The sequence below is a fragment of the Trichechus manatus genome, unplaced genomic scaffold (genome assembly GCF_000243295.1).
Source record: "Trichechus manatus latirostris isolate Lorelei unplaced genomic scaffold, TriManLat1.0 scaffold00008, whole genome shotgun sequence".
NCBI classification, from domain to species: Eukaryota; Metazoa; Chordata; class Mammalia; order Sirenia; family Trichechidae; genus Trichechus; species Trichechus manatus.
The window spans coordinates 17,616,168-17,643,509 of NW_004443944.1; the positions used below are offsets into that span (position 1 = coordinate 17,616,168).

Consider the following 27,342-nt stretch of genomic DNA (forward strand, 5'->3'; position numbering starts at 1 on the left):
CGTGACAGAATACCATTTAAGAGTTCAAGGCAAATGCAATGGAGATGAAAGGATGGACATGAAAAATATTTAGGAGGAGAACTTGATGAATATGGTGATACACTGGATGTGGAAGGAAAGGGAGAGTCCAAGACGAACGCCTGATTTCAGCAAGAACAGCTCTTAAAGGTGACCAAGGAAGCAACCAGCAGGGCAGGAGGAAAACCAGGAGTGTGAGTGGCTCAGGAGCTAACCCATACGGAGTTGCAGGCTGGGGAAGATGTGGTCTGCAGTTTCTCATGAGCAGAGAGAGAAAGTAAACTGAAGGCAGAAAAGCTGTCTGTTGACCCTAGAAGTCAAGGGCTCACTGGTAATCTCTGTGAAAACAGTTTTCGTGGGGTGGTTGGGTGGAAGCCAGATTGCAGTGAGTTGAGGAAAAAAAAATGTGAAACAGTGGGGACTGTGGGCATGTCACTTGATCAAGAAGCTTGTTGATAAAAGGAAGTAGATGAGGTGCTAACCCAAGCAGGGAGTGGAGTTGAAAAGATGTGCTTTTTTTTTTTTTTTTTTTAAAATAGATACAACATTACTATGTTTCAAAAATCAAAATATTTGATAAAGATATAGTGAGAGGTTTCCCTCCCACTCCTGTCCCCATCTAACTAGTCCTTCCACCCTTCACAGTTGGTAACTTCTGTTGCAGTTTTTTTCATGTGTCCTTGAAAATGTGTTAAGATGGAAGAGACTTGCGTCTGTTTAAAATATGATAAGAAAGAGCCAGTCAAGAGGGGAAGCTTGAAGGTGTGGGAAGGAAGGGGTGGTTAATGGAACAGGACCTTACTGGTTCAGGACAGAGGGACCCCAAGCCCAGGTGGGGGGATTCTCCTCGACTGCTCAGCCCCTAAGGAAGAAGATGGACGTGGTGCAGCTTGGTTACTTTGTTGAAGGACTGCCAGAAAAGTAAGGACATGGTGGCCCCTGTTTCCTCGGTGAAGAGGAAGCCAGGGTCATCTGAGAGGAAGGGAAGTGAAGATGTGTTAGAAAGTGGTAAACGTTTAGAATACCCTGGAGGAGAATGAAACGAGAACCGTTCGCCCTGCAGAAGCTGTTACCGTGAATTCATGGCGGCCCCCGCTCTGCTTGGCTATGAAGTTTTCTCCAGAAAGGCCTGAATATAGGTGCTCCTAGGCCAGGATGTAAGGAGCCCTGGTGGCACAAACGGTTAAGTGCTTGGCTGCTAACCAAAAGGTTGGCGGTTCAGACCCACCCAGAAGTTCTGCAGGAGAAAGACCTGGCAATTTGCTTCCATAAAGATTACAGCCTAGAAAACCCTATGGGGCAGTTCTGCTCTGTCACATGGGGAGGCTATGAGTCAGAATCAGCTTGACGGTACCTAACAGCAGGCCAGGATGTGGCTTTAAGGGCTTCGTTCTTTAATAACAACTAACATTTGCATGTACTTCGCTAAGTACTTTGCGTATATTATGTCATTTAATCCTTACAAACGCCTGATGAGATGGATACTCTTGATATCCCCATTTTGCAGACAAGGAAACTGAGGCTTAGGAAGGTGAAATAACTTGCCACTTGTCGTACAACTAAAAAGTGGCAGACCTGGCTCTCCCACCCAAGTCTGTCTGACTCTAAGCCAGTATTCCCGCCATCATACCCTTCTGCCTCCCTCTTCTCATCTTAAAGACTTCATTCTTCCCTCCTAAGCTCTGCTGATTTAGTATGACAGCCTGGGAATTATTTTTACAGAAGCGCCAAAGCATTTTACAGACCTCTTGCGAGAAATGGTTGACTTTCACCGAACCACATCTTTCCCGGAGCGGGAGGCAGCAGCCCAGAAATGCTGTCTCAGGAGGAAAATTGACATTTGGAGTTGGAAGTTTCTAAGTGAGATGCAGACCAGTGCTCTTCCAATCGTTCTGTGTAGTGACCTTTCCTCATGCAGCACATTTTCTCACCTTAGAGATACCGGGGGACTTCTGCACCATCGAGAGCAGTGTGCTCTTCAGAGCCTTTGTTGTAATGGTGGAAGAGAAGAGAAAGGCAGAGGGGGAAGGGATGGGCAGGCCTTGACTCCCTGGCCAGGAACAGGAACTGGGCTCTAGTCACACTCAAGCAATGTGAGAAAAAATAAAGCTTGCGGTAGCGTTTTTGCTCTCTACTGGTTTATCGATTGCCGTCAAATTGATTCCAACTCATGATGAACCCCTGTGTTATACAGTAGAACTGCTCCATAGGGTTTTCTTGGCTGTAATCTTTATGGAAGCAGATCCCGAGGCCTTTCTTCCGCGGCACTTCTGGGTAGGTTTGAACTGCCAACCTTTAGGTTGGAGTCAAGTGTAAACAGTGTGTGCCCTTTTTGCTCCTCCATTCTCACTGAGAACCTTCAATTAACACACACAAAGTAGAGAATGATGAAACAGTAGATTGTGAGGCACGACTTTAAGTTCAGCAAAAGGAAAGATCGATGAACACTAGCAGAGGGATTTTAGCTGCAGTTTGCAGAAAGGAGGCAGACCTCCTGGCTAGGAAAAATTCTTGTCGTAGGAGGTTTTGCTTTAACCAACCAACGTTTTCAAAAAACTGTTTGAAGTTAAGTGTTTCAGGCTTCTTGATATTCTTGAAGTTTCCCCCAGGGCTTTCACTTTGAGGAACATTGATAGGGCCTTTGTGAGAAAGTTAAAAAAAAAAAAAAATTGTTAGGCTTATCACGTTTTAGGACAGAAAAGGACCTTAAAGGTTATCTATTAAATTCTCCATCCAGTGCAAGAATCCCTTCTATAACATCTTTAACAGATGGTTGTCCAGATTCTACTTGATTGCTTCCAGTGATAGGGAGTTCAGTACTTCAAGAGGCAACCCGTTCTACCGTCTGGCAGCTTTAATTAATAGAACACTCTCCTATATTGAACCAATATCTTTCTCTGTGACTTGCCATAGTTAGTGGAAGTGTCATCTCTCAGGTCACTCTTGTGTTCCCTTAATGGGAATTTTGTTAATCCATAGACCAGAGTGGTACAGAAAGGATACAGATAACTACACATTGGTCTTGGCACATCAGTAATTAATTCCCTGAATGATTTAATAAATATTAGCAACTCCTAACCAGTGTGAAGGGAGCCCTGGTGGCACAGTGGTTAAAGCACTCAGCTGCTAACCAAAAGGTCGGCAGTGTGAACCCACCAGCCACTCTGCAGGAGAAAGATGTGGCAGTCCGCTTCCATAAAGATTAGTCTTAGAAACCCTATTGGGCAGTTCTGCTCTGTCCTATAGGGTTGCAGTGAGTCAGAATCTACTCGACAGCAGTAGGTTTGGTTTGGGTTGGGAAGCAATGTGAAAAACCAGTTCTGCCTCAGGCCTGGCTATCCCCAGAATGGCCCCTCTGAGCTATCCCAGAGTGGTAACCTGCCACAAGGAGCAGATGGCATAGATCTTGTCCCTGCTTTCACAGTCCCGGGCCGCACGCCAGTTGATGGAAAGGACCCAGTCATCCAGCATGGAGACCCGGCTGGATGCCATGAAGGAGCTGGCCAAGCTCTCTGCTGACGTGACCTTTGCTACAGAGTTCATCAACATGGATGGCATCATCATGCTCACACGGCTTGTGGAGAGTGGAACCAAGCTTTTGTCCCAGTAAGTATTATGTCCCTGGGGCTTTCAAAGATTTACCACATGCCGCAGGGCATCCTGTTCTCATTTTCCACTGAGTCAAAAACAAGAATGCTTACCTTGTATATACAGAGCAGTGGACTAGTGTCCACACTCTTTAAAAAATCCATTGCTGTTGAGTCAATTCCAACTCATAGCGACCCTATAGGACAGAGTAGAACTGCCCCATATGGTTTCCAGGGCTGTAATCTTTACGGAAGCAGACTCCCACATCTTTCTCCCACAGAGCAGCTGGTGGGTTCGAACTGCCGACCTTTCAGTTAGCAGCCGAGCGCCTACTACTGCACCACTGGGGCTCCTTAGGGTCTACACAGAGTGGTATAATTCACTATCATGGTCCTAAATCTTGTAGTCTTGTTGGGAAGACAATACAGGTTCTCACAAATTAAGTAATACAACGCGTGACTAAATGCCAAGTGAGTAGTAAAAATAGGTGCTATCCAAGTCAGGGAACAGAGGTCATCCAGGACAGACCTGTTAATTTGTGGAAGATGTTTGGCCCAGTGGAGGTTAGTGAGCAGATTGCCTGCCCATTATCTACCAGTATAGGTGTCTATCTCTTCTTAGCGACTCCCTCCCTCCCCATCACCTCCCCACCCCGTATATATGCACGCGCGCGCACGCGCGCGTGTGCACACACACACACACACGCACACACACACACAAACAAGCACAAGCCTTCCTTTGTATTTACCGCAAGTTACCCCCCTACCCATTCCCCATCTCCCTGCCACACATTTTCACAGGGAGGAGGAGATTCAGAACTTTGCTATACACCAAGGACATCTTTACAATACCCCGGAGTGTTAAGAAGAATGAGATGGGAAGCTATGCCTTGTGATCAGCAGTGAATAAACAGATGTCTTAGGTTCCCACCTAAGCATGTGGAGCCTGAGCTGACAGCGAGGGAGTCAGAAATCTTCTTTCAGTTGATGCATCAGCTATTGAAATTTTCAGCCAACCTGAGCAACTAATCGCGGCTATTTGTTTTAAGTCTTGGATCCTTGAGCTGCATTGAAGTCCTGAAGCCTCGGGCTGCTGCCTGCACTGACGCAGGATTTGTGCAGTCTCCTGAGAGTACACAAGTGGACTGGCCTTAGTTTCCTCCTCTTTAAAATGGGGATGATAGTACCTACCGTGCGGTGTTGTTGTGAGGTGTTTTGTTAGTAAGACAGTGTATCCAAACATGCTTTGTAAATGGGAGTATGGTTTGTTAATTATAGAGCACAGTACAGACATAAAAGGATGATATATGTAAGCAGGAGAGACAAAGGAGAGAGAACATTTTATCTAGTCCCTCTCTCTGCCAGCACTGAGGGCTTTGCATACATTGTCATCATCTTGCCCTCACCACAGCCACCTGAGGTTAACTCTGTGAGATTGACTCCGTTTTACACAGGAAGAAATTGAAATTCAAAAAGGTAAAATTCGCATGGTCAGTAAATGGTTGAGTAGGAATTGAACCCACATCCAAAACTTGCACTCTTTTCTCCTGCACCTGCTGCCTCTTGGACTAAAGGTTTGTGTGGACGTAAGCTCCCATAGGTACCCCTAACAAGTGCTGGGGTTTGACAAAGGTCTGGTACCTTTTTTGACCTCAGGAAATAGGTAAGTGACTCTCTTTCCCTGAGACGAGGCAGTATGGAAGAGGAAAGCCTTTTCACCCAGCAGCCTTTTCCTCTGGGCAGACTTGGATCCACCTCAGGCTCAGTGTGCTTGCAGGCAGCTATCCTCAGGTCCTCCACTGACTTTTCGCAGGTGAAACGTCCCAGTTGTGACTGTCTTCACTCCTGGGTTCCTGGTTCTGAATCTGTGTATTGTTTTGTGTGTATTTTGCACGTGTCTCAGCTACAGTGAGATGCTGGCATTCACCCTGACTGCCTTCTTAGAGCTCATGGACCATGGCATTGTCTCCTGGGACATGGTTTCCATCACCTTTATTAAGCAGGTGAGGCCTCCAACATTCTTTATCTCCCTCCTCTTTCAGTTGCCACTTGTTCTCTGGGTTTAAGGGGAGATATGGGCAATAAATACAGCCTTTCTAGTGAGGGTCAGCTTCATATTCATTGGGGCCAGATTTTTCATCCTCAGCCTCTAGCCTTCCTGTGGCTCCTGAAAGCATTCCACTTCGTTACACTCTCAGGCCTGCACTCGGAAAATGGATCTGGGCTCTTGGGACTGACCAGACTCAGAGCAGGATTGGGTTGTTAGCGAGACTTGGAATAAAACCAGCCAGTCACCCAGCACCACCCTTAAGTCTTCTGGCCTGCTTCTAAGCTTCCCCTTCTCATCAGATAAAGAATATCAATTTCATTTGCCTCCCTATTTACCAATCTGAAAGGTAGCCTGATTGGATTATCGGATTGAACTCAGTGGGCAGGTGGGGGGCTAAAGGTACTTCTAATCTTGCCCTCTTTCTTCTGCAACAAGTGGCAGTGTTGATTCAGAAAACTAAACTAAGGCCAGTAAATTATGTATCCACTGACCTTGAGTTGCCCTGTCATTGAGCTGCAACATTGGGAATGTCCTGACACTGGAGATATTTGAGCATAAGTGAAATGACCATGTGTCAAGGTTATTATAATAGTGACTGAGAAGAGGGATTATATTGAAGACTTAAAGGTGCATTCCACCTTTCAAAATCTGGGATGTGTATAGGGCAAAAGTGTGTGTTAGGAGAATAGAGTACATGTAGGTGAAATAAAATCCCAGTATCAGTGAAATCCTCTGCTTTCTACACTCAGCTTTTCCACACCTGAACCCTTAGATTTTGAGGAAGCATGTGGGTTGGAAACTGTGATCTGAAACTGAGTTATCAATGCCTGGGGATCTCTGGCACACTGGCCAGGATAGCCATAAACCAGCTACCACTATCCACCTGTTTCAATTGTCAGACTGAACTCAGTGGGCAGGAGAGAGTTAAGAGTACGTCTTATTTTGCCGTCTTTTCTTCTACAACAAGGGGCAGTGTCAATTCAGAAAACTGAACTGAAGCCAGTGAATAATCTGTCCACTGACCTAGTGGATAACTGTCCAAATTTAGGCATAGGTCTACAAGGAGGGAGCTTTCAAGGGCTAACATCAGACTCCCCAGCCATCCAGCTCTCTTGGGCCCTGAGCTCCCCAGCTGACTTGCTCCCTCTGGGTTTAGATCGCAGGGTACGTAAGCCAGCCCATGGTGGACGTGTCAATCCTTCAGAGGTCCCTGGCCATCCTGGAGAGCATGGTCTTGAACAGCCAGAGTCTGTACCAGAAGATAGCAGAGGAAATCACCGTGGGACAGCTCATCTCCCACCTTCAGGTGTGAGTAAGGACCCTGCCCCACCTCCCTTCACTTGTCTCTGCTCTTATTTTAAGTCTCGCAGGCCTTCCTCTGCTTTGTTTCTGTTCCAAGCAGCTGGTCTGCTTGCTCATTCATTCACCACCTCTTCCACACCACTGCCAGATTCTTCCTGAAACTCAGACCTGATCAAGTCATGCTCCTGCTTAACAACTCAGCTAGTCTCCTTGGTCCGCAGGATAAGGTGAAGTTTTTCCCAGCCTTCTCATACCACCCTGGTACCAAATGCTTTTTCCTTGCTGGGACCACTGATCTCTGTTTATATCTAGTATACTATTTGTATGAAATGCTGTATTTTCATTGTCATTCTCCCATGTTAAACCTTGAGCTCCCTGAGGACCGGGACCATTCTTTTTTGTAGCCACTGCTTTGAATTAAGTAGAAGCTCAATCCGTGTTTGTTGAATGAATGTTTTCTGCACAATATGCTGTGGAAGGTAGCAAGAGTTATCATACAGGACCCAAGTTCAGGATGATACCAGTTCAAACCCAGGCTTCACTGCATACTGGTTCTCTGCCTTCAGCAAGTTATGAAATCTCTTCTGGCCTCAGTTTCCTCATCTGTAGGCTGGGGTAATCATCCTCACTTCTCAAATTTATGAGGAACAGAGGAGATGGAAAGGGCCTATCACAGTGGTCAGCACAGGGTAGACATAAATTCAGGGTTTTCTTTTGTTTTTGTTTGTTTTTTAAGAAGCTTATCACATCCTAAAATACTTTGTTGTTGAGACCCTATAGGACAGAGTAGAACTGCCCCATAGATAATAAACAAAACCGGCAGACAAATGAACCCTTTGGAACACTGCTCTTCTCTCCACTCTTTGTACTTCACTTTCAACCGTCTACAGAATGTAAGGGAGACTGGACTTCCCAAAATAAGGGTAGTACTACTGTGATTCTCTCCGGACTCTTGCTCCCCTTTAGTGTGTCGGACATTGACTGAATCCTGGAGGTAAAGCCAAGTTCCAGGGGAAGCAATAGTGCTCAGATTTGAGAGTCTGTGGTAGCCCTCTCTACACTCAGCAGTGCTTCCAACCTGTTCTTTCCCATTGATCCAAGTAAAAAAACACAAGACTTGCCCTCTCCACTTTCTTTTCTTGTATTTACAGCTCTGATTTCTACCTGTCACTATTAAGGGGTTCTTCAACCTCAGCTTTCATACCCAAAGAGCCCAAAAGGGTGATTGGGTTGAGAAGGACATTATAAACAACAGAGGAGAGAGTTCTAATCTCCTGTGACCTCTGATCCACCTCGCTGTTTCCTTGTCTCTGAATTGGAAATGATCCCAGTCACCTCTCTAAGGATGATAGAGGAACATGGCATTTCTTAGGAGTCAGTCAGTGAATACTTTCGGCCCCACGGCTGTCATGGGAAATTACGCTCTCTGCTGTTTGGACTGAGGGACACGCAGTGCCATTCATTGGATATCAGCGTGTCCCCTGCCTGGCCTGGAAATCCACCAGCCCCTTTATCAAGAGCCTCAGAATGTCCCTGCTGCCTGGCAGGTGAACACATCTTGTCAAGTGCCAGGGCTATTTTAGGTGTCTGCCCCCAGGCCTATAGGATTCCAGAGAATGGCTGGTGTTATTTTATTTGTTTGTTTAAAATAAAGTAAGATAAGTTAGTAGTCAAAGACTTTGAAAACACAGAAAAAGCACAAAAAGTCGGTTAGTCACCCATTATCCCACTTCCAGACATTGTCACTGTTAACATTAAATTAAATATCCCTCCCATCTGTTTTTCTATGCATATTTTTAACAAAATTGGAATCTTACTGACCATATTATGTATACCTTGATTTTTTACTGACTGTATCCTAAACATTTCCTCATGTCAAAGCTGCTTCTAAAAGGAATCCTAAATTGAAAATCCGGTGACAGCTATAGACCTCCTTAGAAAACTTTTCTGCACCATTTTTGGGGCTCAAAGATCCTCTAAGCCCATCCCTGAATCCGCGGTTAAAACCCTTTACCCTAGAACATGATTTTTAACAACTACTTAGGATTCTAATATCCATAACAGAGTTGTTAATGTGAACATTTAGGTTACTTACTGCTCTTTCTTTAATAGTGCTTCAGTGAAACCCCTTGTCAATGAATCTTGCATGCCTCTCTGATGACTTTCTTAGGATAAATTCCTGTCAGTGGAATTGCCGGGTCAAAGATTACGCCCACTTTTAAGGGTTTTGAGACGCAGCCCCAGAGCACTATATGATTCCAGTCTGCCAGGGGTTTTTGTAAACCCTCTCTAAGCATCAGCTGGTTGTGAAGTCTTCTAATCTCCCTCTGCCTTCTTTCTGCATTGACACAGCTCCAACCAGGAGATTCAGACCTACGCCATTGCACTGATTAACGCACTTTTTCTGAAGGCTCCTGAGGACAAGCGACAGGTCTGTGGCTGCCTTTTCAAGCTTTTTCATCTGGGCTCTTCTAAGAGAAGAATTCTCTCCTCCCTCCTCCTCCCCCCCCCCGCCACCCCCTTTGCTGGGCAGACAGCTGAAATCCAGCCATTTCCCTGAGATTCCTTCCTCCTGTCCCTCTGTGGTCAGAGCCCAGTGGGGTAGCTTTGTTAAGAAAGATCAGGGGAGGGCCTGTGAGGGGAGACCAGCTGGGTCTTAGAGCAGAGCAGGAGCCTGAAAACTTTATCTTTAAAGGACCAGGTAGTAAATATTTTTGGCTTTGTGGGCCATACAGTCTCTGGGCAAAGACTGCCATTGTAGCTAAAAGCAGCTATAGACAATACATAAAGGAATGGGCATGGCTGTCTTCCAGTAAAACCTTATATACAAAACGGCCTAATGTGGCCATAGTCTGCCAATCCCTGGGTTAGAGGATCAAGAAGAAGGGAGAGGAGAACCTCTGGGCATCACTGTTGAATCTAAAGGAATCAAAACAAATGAGGTCCTTACTTGCAGAAGCAAGAGTGGAGGGACTGAGCACTAAGTTTTATGTATAAAAGTGCTCAGATTCAGGTTTTGATCTTCTGTCTTCTCCTATTAATCAGCTGTGATGTTAGGTAAACTGCTTTGCCTCTCTGAACCTCAGTTTCCTCCCCTGTAATATGGAAGGAACAACATCTCCCCTGCTTACCTCACAAGGATATCACGAGGAAAAACCAGACCCCTATTTTACCAATGAGGAAACTAGGCATCAGCTGGGCAGTGGGACAAACACTGATCTAAGAGTCAGGGGGCCTAGGGTCAAGTCCTTTTCTTGCCACTGGCTGGGCAGGTACTTTACGTTCTCAGGGTCTCAGTTTCTCTTTCTGTAAAGGGAAAGAGCCACACTGAGTGATTTCTAAGGGTCCTTCTAACACTAACATTCCATATTTCTCTGATAAAAGCCCAAGTAATGTACAAAAGTAAGGCTTCTTAATTCTCTGTCCGTATCATGGGCTCTGATGATGAGGGATAATGAGGGAGCCCTGGTGGCACAGTGGTTAAAGCGCTCATCTGCCAATTGTAAGGTCGGTGGTCTGCTTCTATAAATATTTACGGCCTTGGAAACCCTAAGGGGCAGTTCTACTCTGTCCTGTAGGGTCACTATGAGTCGGAATCCACTCAATGGCCACAGGTTTGGTTTTGGTTTTTTTTATCATGGGCTCTGTAAGTTGAAATCCATGTGGGTTCACGTACCAAATTCTTGGTAGATTCTGGTGGGAGGACCAGGAGCGTCTGTGGTTCTGTCTGTCCTTGTCTTTCTTGGATAGCTTTGCTCTGTTAATCTCTTCCTTCCCCGTCCTTGTTTGAACGTAAGCTGAAAGCTCATCCTTCCGTCTGCTTCTCTCTGTGCTTTTGCTTTCTGCTGGCAGGACAAGCACCTTAATCCTCTAGACCTGCCTGTCACTGTAAGTAGCATCGCCATGTGAAAAGGGCCCCAGCTCCCTTCCAGGTGGGGAGGTCCAGAGCTGGGCAAGAATCTCACAGTCTGACGTAGATGTTCAGGGGACCAAAGATACAGGGAAAGTTATATGCGGTAAATCTCATCTGTCAGGATGCTTAGGGAAGTTCTACAGATTAGAGTCCCGTAAAGGATGAAGGGGATGCCTTTCCCAAGGAACGGGGCCCAGTCTTCCCTTTGTAACTTGCTTTTACATGGGTCTGTGGTTCAGCCAGTGGAGATCAGATTCAGAAATAGCCTGTGACTTTTATCTTGATGACACCACAGATGCCTCGCCTTTCAACTTGCTATAGCAAAAGAGTAAGGTAAATCCAGGCCCTTTTTGGACTCTTGCTAGACCGTGGCAGTTTGAAAGGTTTAGATAATTGATAAAAGAGAGTTTGGATGCTCATTTCTTGGTCAGAGGGTGTTTTAGAGAGGTCACCTTTGTGAGGATGTAAAGATAAGTGCTTTTCCCCTGGTACCACAGAGAAGCTTTTGGTCTGAGGCCGTTATATTAGAGCTAGAGACCACTGTTAGTTTTCCACTTTGTGAGTTGTCCACAGCAAGATTTAATCTCAGGTTGGCCTCCTATAACTACCACAGAAGTTTCTAGGCCACCTTCCTTTGCCAGCAGTATGTGCTCAGGGAATGCAAAGTAAAACTTAATGGACTATGGCTAGAAATCTAGAAGTGAAAGAGAAAGGCCTGTCAGAGGAAAATGACAGTGCTTGTGGATGTTACTCCAGGGGGGAGGAGAATAGCTCCCTCAGGCCCACTGATTTAGAATTATCTCTAAAATGGAATTAAGACAGCAGTTTAGAAAGTGAAGTCATACTAATTAATGTTAGTAAGAAATGATGGCTGACATCAGAAGGAGAAGAGAGAAGAATTATGAAAAGCTGTCAGAAAAATTAAAAGTGTAGTAATCTGGGACCATTTTGTTTAGGGGAAATAGCTTCCTGTTTCAATAGCTCCTCAGGGTATTACAATTTCACAATACAGAAGAGTAACTGATGTTCTTTTTGATGAAGCCAAGCCCTTGGCAGTGATTAAATTATAATCATTGTAATCTCTCCAGAAATAAAGAAATGTGTATGACATATTTTTAAAATATTTGCATACGAATAGTCAAAATAATGACTAGTTCTGAGAAGACCCTTAAAGCTTCACTCCCTGGCAAATTCACTTACGTAGGATACTTTTATTTCCCGAGTGCACTACATAAATAAAGCAGCACTGTCAAAATCTGAGCCAAATGTAATTGAAAAGGTGAACCTATTGTGAAAAAATTACCCAAAAGCACCCAACACGCTGTTCTCTAGCCCTGCTAGAAGTGAATCACGGACTTACTGTTTGAGTGTCCGTGCCCAGCTCTGGGTAATGGGGTGGTGCAGGGGGCAAGGGCAGGTGGCTGGGGCCAAAGCCCTTTCCTCAGTTTGAGGCGAGTGCTTTTTAAGAGCCTCTCCCAGCGCTGGCATTGGGCATCTACCTGGAAGGGTGCATGTGGCTTGGAACCATCGTGCTTCTGTGTGCTCACCATGCAGTGTCCATCACCCCACACCCTGGTGACACGAGGGTCTAGTCCTGGAATAGACATCTCTCTTTGAAGATGATGCACTGGAAGGGAAACCCCACTCATAGAAAATGTGAGGGAATTTTTCAGAGTATAAATATGCTTGACGGTCAGTGGATATTCTTCCCTTTGCCCACCTTTATTTGAAAGAAAAAAAACAATTGAGAAGGAGAAAAAGCCCACAGGTTATAACGTCACCTTCCTCTTGATCACTGTAAGAAGTGTGTCTGCCGCTTGTCTTATATCTGCTCATTTTTCTCTAGGATATGGCCAATGCATTTGCACAGAAGCACCTTCGGTCCATAATCCTGAATGTAAGTGCCTGGAACACACTGTATTTTATAGTTATTGTTACTATTAATCGTAATTATTATTATTATACTTACTGCATTATTATTATTATTGAAATGACTATTGAGGTTCGGGAAGACACACAGAGGGAATTTACCATTAGTTTCTAAACAGTTCTTAAGCTGGAAAGCTGTCTTCATAATCCCCTGAAAGAGAGCTGTCTTCTGGAGGCCATCCCACCAGGAATTGGCAGAGCTTCCAGGGAGGTACTCAGGCCAGTTATACTGTTTGTTGCTCCACAACTCCAAAATTTGGAGGGCAGCTGGGGAAGGGACCCAAGGTCTGGATTAAAAGGAAACCATTTTATCAGTTATCAAAAACAGGGGAAATCCAGGAGACCACAGTGAAAGAAATAGAATGAGAAATCAGGAGTCAAGTTTGGAAGACTTATTAATTCTGAATATGACTCTGGAGTCAGCCAACCCCCCATTCTGCCATTTACCAATCTTTAATCTTGGGCAATTCACTTAACTTCTCTGGGCTTCGATTTGCTCATCTGGATGTAGGACTAAATGAGCTAATATATATTCACTGCTTAGCAGGGTGCCTGGCACTCGGTGAGCACACCACTCAAATTGGCAGTTCTTTTACTGTGAACAGGATGCAAAGGTGATGGGATTCCTGAAGTCAGCTCTGCGTGCTTGTGAAGTTGAGCAGTGAGCTGCTCTAACATGCGGAGCCTGCCAGACCTGACCCTGCAGAGCTGGCTCTCCCCACTGGTCACTTCCCTGGTCACAGCCAACTGCCAGCATGGCAGGAGGGGCCCTGAGCAAATGTCAGAGCCTGAGCCCCAGGGGGTGTGCCCAGACTCCCATGCATTCCTGTCTACACACCTGAGCAGCTGTCCTATGCATATGCGGGGCACACCGCCTTTCTGGGGGAAATTTAATTACATTTCAGACTTATTTACTTTAATGGGGCTAGAAGTTTTGGGCTCATTTCTGGACAAGCCTTGTAAACAAGCAGATCCCACTATTGAAGACAATTCAGTGTCAGGACTTCAGTGGCCTGCCAGGAAATGGTTAATGCATGCTCGGTTAAGTCCAGGGATTTAATTGAGTCAAGCCAGATAACTGAGGCCTCAAGTAAGGCTTCAGATAACACCTCTGAAACTGTAGCTTATCTGTCTGGAGCTGTACTTCTCTAAGCCACTGATGGCTAGAGTAATTAATTGCCTTCCAGCATGATGTCAGTAAGTTTGAGAAAGGGAGATTAAAGTGAATGAAAACTGGTATCACATTAACTTATAGCCTCCCTTCAAAGCTGTTCTATGAATTATAGAGAGAGGTGAGGCAGGAGGAATAGAGATAGGCAGGCAGAGATCGGGGAGTGGCAGAGAGAGGGAACCGCAGAGAGAGGGAGGGACAGAGGAAACAGCTCAGAGTGAGGCAGAGCAGGAGCGTGGAGGAGGGGAAAGAAGTAGAAATGGAAACAGATGACTGGATAAACAAAATATGCTATATACATCAATGGAATATTATTCAGCCATAAAGAGAAATGGACTCTGATACATGTTACAGCATGGATGAACCTTGAAAATACCATGCTGAGTGAAATAAAAATAAAGTAAACACAAAATGTCAAATATTATATGATTTATATGAAATATCTTGAATAGGCAAATGAATAGAGACGAAAGTGTGTTCATGGTTACCAGGGGCGAGGGGAGGGAGGAAGGGGGAGTTATTGCTTAAGGGGCATTGAGTTTCTGTTAAGAGTGATGAAAAAATCTGCAAATGGATAGTGGTGACGGCTGCACAACATGGAGAATGTAATGAACGTCACTGAATTGTACATGTAAAAATGGTTGAAATGGCAAATGTTTTATATATACTTATATATAAAGGTGTATATGTATATGTATGTATGTGTGCATGTATATATATACACTTATATGTATATTTACTACAATTGAAAAAAAGGCAGTAACAATGGGAGGGAAAAGACTGTGGGCAGTGAGGAAGAGGAAGGGAAGGGAAACTAAGGGAGGAGGAGGAGGGCTGAGAGCTGAGAATGAGAAAGCAGGTGTGGGGAGGTTGAGAGAAATACCGAGACTGAGCTAGGAAGAGAGCACTCATGCTCTAGAGAGAGGGAGTGCAGAGGCGGGCTTGGTGGGGGCAGCTAGAGAGGGCTGGCAACAGCCCCAGATTCAGAGGGAGGTCAGGGCAGAGAGGGAGCTCAAGCGCATTCAGACACACTAGAGACGGAGTGAGAGCGGCACTGTCCAGTAGAACTTTCTGCAGTTATGGAAGTGCTGTCTAAAATGGTAGCCACTTGCCATGAATGGCTGTTGAGCGCTTGAACTATGTCTAGTGAGAACTGAATTTTTTATTTTATTTAATTTCAGTTTATACTTAAGGACCCACCTGTGGCCTGTGACTACTGTATTGGGCAGTGCAGATCTAGAGAAAGAAAGAGACAGAGAAAGGGAGAGAGCTCTGGAGTCACACAGTGGGAGGAAGCGGTCTAGAGCAGTGCCATCCAGTGGAAATATAACGAGGCACATATGTAATTGTAAATGTTCTAATAGTGACAGTAAGAAAAAGTAAAATGGAATATATGGAATTAATTTCAACAGTATATCTTATTTAACCCAGTATATCTAAAGTACTATCATTTCAACATGTCATCATATTAAAAAATTATTAATGAGATACTTTACATTTTCTGTTTTCATACTAAGGCCTCAAGATCCTGAGTGTATTTTACACTTGCAGCACATCTCAATTTGAACTAGCCGCATTTCAAGTGTTCAGTAGCCACAGGTGACTGACTAGTGACTACCATACTGGACAGTGCAAGTCTCAGTAGATTGACCTAGAGCCAGAGCAAGTCCAGAGAGAGCTGATCTAAAGTTGGAGTGTGCTCTGAAAGATATGATCTCAAATGAGAGAGATCTGGAGCAGTGCTGTCTAATGGAACTTTCTGTGATAATGGAAATTTTCTGTAGCTGCGCTGTCCAATATGGTAGCCACTAGCCATGTGTGGCTATCGAGCACTTGAAATTTGGCTAGTGCAACTGAGGAACTTAATTTTTTTACTTTAATTTTAATTGATTTAAATGCAGATAGTCACATGTGGCTAATGCCTACCATATTGCACAGCACAACTCTAGAGACATAAAGCTAGATTGAATAAGAGAACATGAGGGAAACTGGGCAGGAGTCTCGTTTAGGTGACAAGGAACAGTGACAGGACCTAAGGTGGTGGGTGAGACGGACAGGGAGTGAGAAATACAGTGGAGCAAGAAGGAAAGAGGAGGATATTGTGGGAGTGAGAACAAGATAGGGAGAGACAAGAACATAATCAAACATTGATCTACCAGGAGAGACAGAGGGAGATGTAGCATGCAAGAGACAGAGCATGAGAGAAGAGGAGGGGACCTAACGGGTATCAGAGGGACAAAGGGAGGAGGTGATAGATTGAGAGGACTGTGGAGGAGGGCACAGAGAGAGTGGGGAGGACATACACAGAGTGACAGGAGGGGGACAGCATACGAGAGATGGAGGGAACGAGGGCAGTGTGACAGAGCTGGGTGAGGAGTTAGGTGTTCCCCCTTCATGTAGATGTGTCAGTATTACTTAAAGAAAATGACCTTTTCTGAAGCCTCTGTGTGGTGATGCCATCCAAGACATTTCATTTCTGTAAGGAAAAATAAAAGACCTGTTCTGTCCAATTCTGCAGCGGAATCTTCCTCCATGCAAACTATCTGTTGTCTTGGATTCAGTAGTCCTGTGAGGTATCTGATTGGAGAAAGGTCCAGACCTGATTATAAGGTCTCCCTTATCATAATCTCCCTTATCATAATCTTAACAGGGCAGCCTCCCCCAGCCTTGTGGGGAGGGTGAGGCATCTGCCTTCCATTCTCCAAGGAGTGCAGGAGAGGGGTGGTGCCCTCAGGGTCTGCAGGGATCATCTGCCTGAATCCAGCTCCTTCACTAGCCGTCCCCTTCCTAGAACATGAAGTCCCTGTGTGGGGGAGGAAAGCTCTGTTCCTTGCCTAGTATACTTTCCTTTTCGCTAGCATATCGACTCCACAGCAGTAAGTTTGGTTTGGTTAGCATGATCTGGTTCTTCAGTTCAACCCTCTGTTCCCTGCCTTTGCTTTTTCTAGCATGTGATCCGAGGGAACCGCCCAATCAAAACTGAGATGGCCCATCAGCTGTATGTCTTACAAGTCCTGACCTTTAACCTTCTGGAGGAAAGGATGATGACCAAGATGGACCCCAATGACCAGGTAGGTGCTAGGTGGGGCAGAGCTCTCCTGGCTTAAGTTGTGGGATGTTTTTTTGTGAATGTGGGGCATTCCACCCCTGGTTTATTCAGAGACATGTATGGAGCACCTGCTGTGTACTAGGGCCTGTGCTTGATTTTTGTCTGCAAAATGGTTTGTGCCTGCTCTGGAAAACCTGGGCCTCCCCATGATCGGCTCCTGCCAGCTGGCTTTCTGTGTGCCAGGACCATCTCTGTCCTGCTGTGGTAGTGGTGACCCCTCCTCGGAGATCGATCGGGGCCAGCATTCTGTCCGGAAAAGCCTGGCCTACCATTTCTTTTCCGTGCTCCCCTTGGTTAGCTGAGTGACCTGCTAACTGTCTGTTTCGCCTCTCAGGCTCAGAGAGACATCATATTCGAACTAAGGAGGATTGCATTTGATGCAGAGTCAGACCCTAGCAGCGTCACTGGGAGTGGGACCGAAAAGCGCAAAGCCATGTACACCAAGGACTACAAAATGCTGGGATTCACTGTAAGTACCTACATGACAAATCAAATCAAAACCCCACATCTCACTTCTCTGACACCAAATTGTGTTAATCAGTTTAAATCAGTTCAATTCTGGTCCACTTCTCTTCTGACACCAGCTGCACAGGCAGCACTTCCTCCTCTGCCCCTAACCACCCGGAGCCAGGTCAGAACCCACAAGTTATAGGGCACAGTCCTCCAGACGGCCAAGACTTTCCAAAACCTCAGATGCCAGCTGCAAGTTCGGGAGTCCCCATGACACCTCACTTCTGACCTGCTGGCTCCAAATTCTGGGTTTTCTCACTACCCCTTCAGGATGCTAGCCACAAGCTCAGCGGCACCACCAGCTCACTCACTTCTGACCTGTTGGTTACAGTTTTGGACGTTTCCTCTAACTAAGCTCAAGGGTTCCCAGCCCCCCTCTCTTCTGACCTGCTGGCTTCCACTATTCCCTCAGGTTCAGTCATTTGCTAGAATGACTCACAAAAGTGCTGTACTTAAAATTAACAGTTTTAAGTAAAAAGGATACAAATGAAGAGACATACAGGGCAAGGTTTGGCAGGGTTCTTAACATGGAGCTTCCATGTCCCAAAAAGGGACATGCTATCTTCCCACATGCATCAATGTTTCTCACCAACCAGGAAGCCCGTGGAGCTCCCGTGTCCAGAGCCTTTATTGGGTTCTCATTACATAAGCATGATTGATGGAATTGTGCCCCTATCCCCTAGGTCAGCTGATAACCACAAGGTAGTTCTTTCTGGCCTGGCCAGCCCCTACCTGAGTCATGTCATTAGCATAAACCCTCAGGTGTAGTCTGGAAGCCTCGTCAAAGGCACTTCAGTTACTGGGCAGTTTCTAGGGTTTTAGCATTCTCTCTCAGGAACCAAGGACAAAGACCATATTCTTTGAGTTAAGTTGATCTTAAACACCGAAGTGCAAATTTTGTAGGCCTTCTCCCCTGACAAGGTAGTCAGAGAACCTGCCCAGACAGGTCCATGAGGTCCCCTCCTTCATAGTGGTGGCCCTGAAAAAATTGACAGTGAAAAGCTAGAGAGGCTTGGATGCTTGATTTGCTTTAGTGGTGGCAAGTACGCACGTTTATGTGTCACATCCAGCCCTCTGAAACAAATCCATTTGTAGAAGGGCCCAGCAGTCAACCAAAGCGGGCAGAGACCCTTCTGTCCTCTAACCGGTATAGCTAAGTTCTTTTAGAAACTAGATGGAGTATCTTATGATAGAACACGGCCTGAGGATGGGGTTAATTTCATTAATTATTGCACACCTACTAAGTGTCAGGCAGTCTGCTAGGGACTGGGGTACAAGGTGAGCAGCCATGGTGCAGAGCCTGAGGAGCTCATGTTGAGTAGTAGAGACGGGCTCCAGGAGAGGGGAGTACAAAGCGAGAGTGGCATATGGGGGGCTTGGTGTCAGTAGGGGCCTCCCCTCAGGTGATACCCACACGGGGAGTCTACCCAGTCTCAAATTGGGTTTCTTTATTCTCCAGAACCATATCAACCCAGCAATGGACTTTACCCAGACTCCTCCTGGAATGCTGGCCTTGGACAACATGCTGTACTTGGCTAAAGTCCATCAGGACACCTACATCCGGGTAAAGGCGGGGGGATGGCGCTCTGTTCTGGTAGCCCATCCCTTGCCTTCCTCTCCCTGTCCCTGATCCTTCCTCTTGTTTCCCTCCCCCACAGATTGTTTTGGAGAACAGCAGCCGAGAAGACAAACATGAGTGTCCCTTTGGCCGCAGTGCCATTGAGCTCACCAAAATGCTCTGTGAAATCCTACAGGTTGGGGAACTACGTAAGTCTGTGCAGCTTCTCTTCTTCCTGCTGCCATTCCTTGCAATCAAGAGCCTGCTGAGACATGAGATTATAAGCAGCTAGATGTCAGTGGGGCTGGACACCCTTATTGATTTTCTATCACTGCGTGAGCTGATAGTCCACATTATCCTGGTTTATGGGAATCATGGCTGTTGCTTTGTTTGAGCTAGTAATTTGAGCTGGGTCTGTAACAGGGTAGAGCCAGACCAAGAGAAAGTGCCTTGGAGGAGAACACCAAGGCAGTGGTGTTAGCCACAGGCCTTGAGCTGGCATTGTGCCTCAGGACTCTACAGCAGAGGTTCCAGAGTCTCCAGACATGAGCTCCCATTCCCTGTGGGCAGGGCTTTATTCTTCTCGTTTCTGTCCTTCCACAGCCAATGAAGGGCGCAACGACTACCACCCCATGTTCTTTACCCATGATCGAGCATTTGAAGAGCTCTTTGGAATTTGCATCCAGCTGTTGAACAAGACATGGAAAGAGATGCGGGCGACAGCAGAGGACTTCAACAAGGTCAGTGCCACAGAGCTTCTCTGAGAACCACGGGCAGAGCCTGTCATGTGGCAGTCACACAGCTGGCCAGAGCCTGGCAATCCCAGAGCTAGGAAAGCAGCTTGGTCCACGGTGCAAGAGCCTTGGTCCCATCTTGTTGTGACTTCTCTGCAATCTTGAGCAAAACGAGGTAGGACTAAGGCTCTCGGCACTGCGGACCAAGCTGCTTCCCCTCAGTACGCTGGGCGCCCCTCGTTTGCCCAGTGGAGCCAGTATCTGCTCACCCCCACCCCCATCTTCCTTAGGGAGCAGAATACGCTGAACAAGAATAGCTGTGGTTGACTGAGCACTTACTTCATGCAGCTCTGTTGTAGCTTGGACTGGAAGCATTAGGGAGGTAGAAGTGGATTGGCACGGTGTGTTGGTCGTGGGTGTTTTTGTTAGTTGCCATTGAGCCGATTCCGATGCATGGCATCTTCGTGGGTACTTAATCAATATTCATTCCTCAATGCTTTCTGAGTGTCCACTGTCTGTAGAGCATTGTGCTCGGCTGACAGTCTAGGAGCTGAGTGTTCTGTCATCTCATAACAAGCTTGGGCAGTATAAAAACGTTACCTGTAATTCCACCATCCAGCAATGGCCATTGTTACCATTTTTATGTCTTTCCCTCTTGTGTTTTTTTCTAGATCTTTCCTTCATTAGTGAGATCATACTGTACGCAGTGTGTTAGCCTGTTTTTTGCTTTAGCAGTTGTTTTAGGGAACTAACACATTTACTGAACACACGACAGCGTGCCAGATGCTGTGTTTGCCTTCCGTATATCATCTGGTATTCCTTATGGCAGCATATATCAGGAGATGGGTCTTCCTTTCTCCCACTTTAAAGATGGTGGCCTGAGGATGTGAAGTGACTGGCTCAAGGAACAGATTAAGGGTCAGAGAACCAAAATTTGGATCCATTTCTCTTGACTCCAACAGCCTCTGCTCTTTATATCACCCATACCCATAACCCACTGCCATCGAGTTGATGCCGACCGCTGATTAAGTGAAGTGTTTGAGAAGTAAAGCATTTGTTACCATCAGTCATTTGACCTAAACACCCACCTAAGAAGGCCTGCCTTAGAAAGTCAGTACTCTCATCCACCCGGCAGATACTTGTCCAGCCTGCGATGCTGGGGACACTGGGGTAGACACAGCCTTGGTGCCCAGAATCACTCTGTCCACTAATCAGAGCAGTGGCCTAAGTCAGCTGCCTTCTTCCTGTCCTCTTAGGTTATGCAAGTAGTCCGAGAGCAAATCACTCGAGCTTTGCCCTCCAAACCCAACTCTTTGGATCAGTTCAAGAGCAAACTGCGTAGCCTGAGCTACTCCGAGATCCTGCGGCTGCGCCAGTCCGAGAGGATGAGTCAGGATGACTTCCAGTCCCCGCCAATCGTGTAAGTGCCATTCCAGAGGGCTTGGGCGGGGAAGGCGGCTGCCAGCTAGCCCTGCCCTCCTTCAAGAGCTCCGCTGTCCCCCTGACCTTCTCCTTACTCTGGCGCTTGTGCACCCCAGGGAACTGAGGGAGAAGATCCAGCCCGAGATCCTGGAGCTGATCAAGCAGCAGCGCCTGAACCGGCTCTGTGAGGGTAGCAGCTTCCGAAAGATTGGGAATCGCCGAAGGCAAGGTGAGAGGAGGATGTGGGCTGCTGGGCTGGTCCTTACCAGAGTCACCGGTACCAGGATGGGGCTGCCTGGTTGGAGCCTGCCCTCTGTCTCTGTGCCCTGCTGGGAGCAGGCAGAAATAAGTCCTCCTTTGCCCTTTGTGTGCTGGGCCTTTCACAGAACTGCCCTTGTTCACCTGCTCTGCCTCCCCTTGTGTTCCAGAACGTTTCTGGTACTGCCGCTTGGCACTGAACCACAAGGTTCTGCACTATGGCGACCTGGATGACAACCCTCAAGGGGAGGTGACATTCGAGTCCCTGCAGGAGAAAAGTAGGTTCATTTCTCGGTTGATGTGTCATCATAGCTGAACTCATCAGGAGGCTTGAGTACTAGCCCTAGCTTGGTTTCAAACAGATTATATGACCTTGGGCAAGTCACGTCTCAAGACCTGTTTCCTCATCTGCCAGAGATCATTTCCAGCTGGCCTACCTCACAGGGTTGTTTTGGAGAATCAAATGATTTCCCAGGTGTCAATGTGATTTGTAGATTGTAAAGGATGGTCCGAGGCTAAGTTGGAAGGCAGTGGTTGGTGATTAAGACCATAAGCTCTGAATCTAGACTGCGTGGATTCACATGCGGACTTTGCTCCTAATTAGCCGTTAATTCCCTATGCAAGTTAATTCTCCCCTCTGCCTCAGTTTCCTCTCTGTAAAATGAGAATAATAACCACACTTCCCTCATAGGAGGATTGACTGAGTAGTGAATGTAAAGCACTTAGAACAGTGCCTGGCACACAGTAAGTGTAACTGGAGCTGCCACCACTGCTACATTATTGTGGCGTTGTCATCCTCATAACTGTGGAGTGAAAGTGAGGAGAGTGCCCACGGCCCCATTCCTTGGGGAGACAAATCCAAAAGCCCCGAAGTGACCCCAGTTAGCTTTGACACAGCTCCACCAGACCATGGTCCACGGGAAGTGACAAAGGAGGAGAGAACAGTAAAGGCTACCCTCCCTGAGCTAATCTAGCCCTTAGACTCAGGGCTTCCCTCCCAGCACTGATGCAAGGACCAATGTGCAGCGTGAAGCCTCCAGAGACTAATTCCCATCATATGTCAGTTCCTGTTGCAGACATTAAGGCCATTGTCACTGGGAAAGATTGTCCCCACATGAAAGAGAAAAGTGCTCTGAAGCAGAACAAGGTGAGTGGAGAGGCGCCGTCACAGTGATGTCTGAAGAGTCTAGTCGGTGGTGGTGGTGTAGGTGTGTCGTCTCCCCCTCCCCCTTAAATTATTCCTGAATGTTTTATTAAGAGTCATTTTGGACATCAGATACAGCCTCCATATATTCATCACCCACCTTCAACAACCATGAAAATTCTGCCCCATCCACTTGTCTCTCTCATTATTTTGAAGCAAATCCCAAGTATAATATTGTTTCATCTGCAGATATTTAGTATGTATTTCTAAAGTATAGGGACTCTTTTAACATAACCATTATCACACCTAAAGAGAAATAAAACATAGCTATTTAATATCATGAAATACTCCATCGACGTTTGAATTTCCACCAATTGTCTTATGAGTGTCATAAGTTCTTTATATAAAAATGTCTGTATACACACACATTCTCTGTCTCTTTCTCGCTCTCGACTGTTTTGTTTGTTAAACCAGGATTCACTAAGGTCCACACATTGTGATGAGTTGATATGTCTTCTGAGAGTCTTCTCTCTCCACAATTTTGTTTTATTCCTTTGCAGCTTACTAGTAAAGAAACCAGGTTGCTTGTTTGGTACTTTCCCAGAGTCTGGATTTTGCTGATTGTATCCCCCGGTACAGTTTAACTTGTTCTCTGCCCCAGCTCTGTAAATTGGTAGTGGGATCGAGAGGCATGAACCAGTTTAGGTCTGAATTTTTTTTTTTTTTTTGGCAAGACTGCTTCATGGATGGTGTTTTGTTCTTCTCTCAGGAGGCACATAATGTCTGGTTGTCTCTCTTTTTGTAATGTCAGCATTGATGCTCAGTGCCTCTTTCCATTTAATTAAGGTTTGCAAAACAGTGATATTCTAATTCAGTCATTCCTTTTCATTTATTAGCTGAACTATTTCTCTAAAGAGAAACTTGCCGTCATCTACCATTGGCTTCCCAGTTGGACGTTTTCTAGAAGAAAGGCGGGACAAATGCTTGGTTCTTCCCCTTTGTGTTCCTGTTTTTAACATAATGAGCTGGTTCCCTGATCTCATCCAGCAGTGACCAATTGTGTGTGTGTTTTGTTTTGTTTGACTTTTTGGTATTGTGAACTCATGAATTTAAGCAAATCATATTTGTTTCAATCCATTACAGTTATTATTTCACTGATGCTCAAATTGTCTCGTGTTTGGCCAAAATACGTTTTTGTTGTCTTTATCTGTAAACTTTTAAGACTTTCTTATGCCATTTACAGCATGATAGAAATAGAAAGGCAGTCATCTTTGTAATATAGAATATAACTTTTAGGGTAATATACAGTCATGGACTCTGACATTCAAAGGGCCCTGAGTGTTGAAAAAATGACTTTTCTCCGATTTTAAAAGTAACATATCTGAGGCGTGACCTGGGCGGGAAGTGGGTGAGTCAAGACTGATGACCACTGAACCTCATCTCCAGCCACATCTGTGTGCCTGCCCAGGGCCATGAATTGAGGCTTTTGGTGATGGTGCCAAGTTACTAGGACTTTGGCCAAGATCTTGGTGTGCAGAACCCAGGCCATTCCATTGCTCTAGGGTAACCAAGACCTTTCTCCTTCAGGAGGTGTTGGAATTGGCTTTCTCCATCCTCTATGATCCTGATGAGACCTTAAACTTCATTGCACCTAACAAGTACGAGGTGAGCAGTGTGGCAGTGCCTTGGACCGCAGAGCCCTCTCTGTGACTCTTCAGTTGGAAGGGAAGTGTGGGCAGAACAGGAAGGTCAGCCTTTAGGCAGATGGCCACAGCGTGTCATGAAGGCTAGGTGACACAAGGGACCTGCCACGTTGTGGGCCCTTCCTCCTGAGCTGGGCTCTCCAGGTCACTGTTCAGCAGCAGCTGTAAGGTTGTCATTACAACGGTAAGGTCAGCTAGGAACCACTTATTTGCCTGGAACTAGGAAAAGTCTCCTCCTTTCCATTTCTCCATGGCACCTACCCAAGTGAACCTGACAGATCCCTCCCTCTGCAGGGCTCCTGGTCGCATGTTGTAGTGGATCAGTATGGGCTTGGAAACCAAATGGATCTGGCTGGCCCTTTTGACAAGGGGCTTATAGTTCACCTGCAGCACTGGGAACTACTAGATAGTAAATGAGTAGCTGTGGTTGAGACCCTAAGTGCCTGGTGAGCTCTGAGGGCAATGGGTGGGAACTAGAAGGCTTCTGGAAGAGGAGACACTTAGACTGGGCCTGAGTTGCTGGTGGAATTTTACTGGGAAGGAACGAAGGACAAGCAGGTGGGGAAACAGGTGAGCACAGGCATGGGAAAAGGCAAACCTCAGCAGAGGGAACAGGAGGAGTTGTGGTGAGGGAAATGGGTGGAGAAGAGTTTTTATTCCCTCTTATCAGGAGACCCTCAAGTTCAGTCTCTCTAGGATTTATTTTTAACATTTACTGAGTGGGTTTATTTATTTTTTTTAATTTACTTTTTTTGAAACAAAATTGAGATCCTCCCATGATTCCTGTTTGTGTCCTACTTTTTCACTTAATATATATTTCCCCCACCACCCTACTGATTTGGGGGGGCAGCTGATGCCCCCGTACTCAGGTTTAGTTTTACTGTACTCATCAAATACATGTTAAAAAATCACGTTTCATATTACTTTAAGGAGTTTTAGTAGAAATCTCCTCATAAAAGCCAGATCTTTTCAGAAAGTGAATGATCATCTCCCAGTTTATCTTTGCTGTTATTCCAAATTTTCATGTCAGGTTTGCGTCAAGTCGGTTTTGCCTATACTAACTATACTAACTAGGGTTTGTGAGTCCCTTCAGAAAAGGGACCTTGGCAGCACCTCCAGCCAAGCCGTGGCCACCAGGTGACGTTTTGTAACTTGCTTCCCACAGTACTGCATCTGGATCGACGGCCTCAGTGCCCTTCTGGGGAAGGACATGTCTAGTGAGCTGACCAAGAGTGACCTGGACACCCTGCTGAGCATGGAGATGAAGCTGCGGCTCCTGGACCTGGAGAACATCCAGATTCCCGAGGCCCCACCACCAGTCCCCAAGGAGCCCAGCAGCTATGACTTTGTCTATCACTACGGCTGAGCCTGGAGCCGAAGGCGACAGTGCCCAGGAAGGCATTTGGGGCCCAGGAGAAACTCACAGTCTGGTGCCTTGTCTTTTGCTTGTACAGAATCTGTAGTGACCGTGGTGACCAGTCAGTGCCAGCCATTCCTCTGACCACCTCGGACCACCCAGAGCTTCCTCTTGGTCCCTATCAGCTAAGAGTCACGAAGGCAGGTGCTCTGCCCTCCCATCACCGTCAGGCCTGGGATCGGGCCGTGAGGAATGAACAGCAGAGGCCCTTGCCTTCCAGCCTAACAAACTGCCTCTTGAGCTGGATTTAACAACAGCCACTCACCTTTTCTTCCTGAGCCTGTCTGGTCTGCTGGACTCCCAGGTGAGCAGGACCTGGCCTGGGAAGGCTGCCTGCAGAAGACTGGTGTGCTGGGCGCATGGAGAGCCTTGGAGTGACTGCTTGTGTGTGACCCATGCCTGTGGCTCAGATCTCAGTAGGGGCCTTGGCCTTTGCTTGGTGGATGCCTTGGGCCTTTTGCTTTTGTCTTCTCCATTAGGGCTCACTCCAGCCTTACACGGTGCCAAGATGCTGCTGCTTCTGAGATTTGGCTCTAACATCTCTGCTCTCTGGAGCCACCAGATCTTCCTTGTCCAGGCAGTTTTCAGGCAGATGGAAATTTCTCCCCTACAGGCTCTCAGTCTCTCATCCTGCAAGTCAAAGGCCTTGGGGCTAAGTCCCACCCTCTTGTCTCCAGGAACTCTGCAGGAAAAGCCCAGATGAGGTCATGAGATCCCATCCCCCCACATTTGTATCTCTTCCTTCCTTGGCAGAAATCTCCCACTGACCTCAATTGCAGCCCCTCCAGTTTGCTTTTCCTCTGGCCTGCCAACCCCAGGACGTCTGTCCTTTCCTTCCTCCCGTTCCCAGCGCTTTGGTTTCTGCCATTGGCGGTGAGTTCAGGGAGCTGGCGGAGCCCAGCCAAGGCCACAGCTGTGCCATTGGGGCTTTCCTGGTGCTGCAGCACTTGTAAACTACACACACAGCCTCTCTCCTTGGACACACGTTAACACAGTGGCATTCAGTATTGGTAGGCCGGCATGGTAGGTACTATCTGATGAAGAGTGTACTATATATTTTCTTTACTATAGGCCATACTTATACAGACGTGTATATATATTTATATAAGATCTACCTATCCTAGAACTCAAAAGTTTGGAGGGAAATAAAACGGGGGGCAAAAAAAAAACCAAACAATAGTAACACTTCCAATTGTGAGCCAAGATGGTAACCTGAGAACAGCCAGGAGCTTCCTGTCAGTAACCATGTTTTCAATAAATACTCTTTCATGTACAAAACTACGGTTCCCACTGACAGATGTTTCTCTGTACTTGCTCCCTGCCCAAAGGGGGAGATTTCACCTTGACGAGCCTTCATTTCAGTGTGTCTGGGACTCTGGAGAGCTCTAGCTGGGGCCCTTAGCCACCTTCCAGAACCCTTCCTTTCAGCTCGCTCTCCCCCCACCACACACACAGGCACAACTCTCCTGGTTAAGGATGTTCACAGATTATTGCCCCAGGACAAAGTGTTTTCTGCT

At 46.4% G+C, this 27,342-nt stretch overlaps 1 protein-coding gene across 9 annotated transcripts in view; it reads left to right on the top strand.

Annotated features, from left to right (window-relative positions):
- ELMO2 (engulfment and cell motility 2) overlaps positions 1 to 27,103 on the top strand; it is a 43,602-nt gene extending 16,499 nt beyond the window's left edge. For 3 of the 9 annotated variants that reach the window (XM_023743168.1, XM_023743161.1, XM_023743171.1), the window contains 16 exons: positions 3,443 to 3,624; positions 5,509 to 5,608; positions 6,812 to 6,963; positions 9,310 to 9,388; positions 12,717 to 12,767; positions 16,919 to 17,041; positions 17,414 to 17,548; positions 19,049 to 19,153; positions 19,248 to 19,356; positions 19,751 to 19,887; positions 21,138 to 21,301; positions 21,420 to 21,532; positions 21,732 to 21,839; positions 22,626 to 22,708; positions 24,293 to 24,370; positions 25,574 to 27,098. In XM_023743168.1, the coding sequence (XP_023598936.1) occupies positions 3,464 to 3,624; positions 5,509 to 5,608; positions 6,812 to 6,963; positions 9,310 to 9,388; positions 12,717 to 12,767; positions 16,919 to 17,041; positions 17,414 to 17,548; positions 19,049 to 19,153; positions 19,248 to 19,356; positions 19,751 to 19,887; positions 21,138 to 21,301; positions 21,420 to 21,532; positions 21,732 to 21,839; positions 22,626 to 22,708; positions 24,293 to 24,370; positions 25,574 to 25,774 (1,899 nt within the window). In that variant the 5' untranslated portion in view covers positions 3,443 to 3,463 and the 3' untranslated portion in view covers positions 25,775 to 27,098. Of the gene's footprint in view, positions 1 to 3,442; positions 3,625 to 5,508; positions 5,609 to 6,811; positions 6,964 to 9,309; positions 9,389 to 12,716; positions 12,768 to 16,918; positions 17,042 to 17,413; positions 17,549 to 19,048; positions 19,154 to 19,247; positions 19,357 to 19,750; positions 19,888 to 21,137; positions 21,302 to 21,419; positions 21,533 to 21,731; positions 21,840 to 22,625; positions 22,709 to 24,292; positions 24,371 to 25,573 lie in introns of those variants that run through there. The other 6 variants (XM_023743151.1, XM_012558823.2, XM_023743156.1 and 3 more) reach the window with 5 other exon arrangements.
- Positions 27,104 to 27,342: the final 239 nt, after the last annotated feature.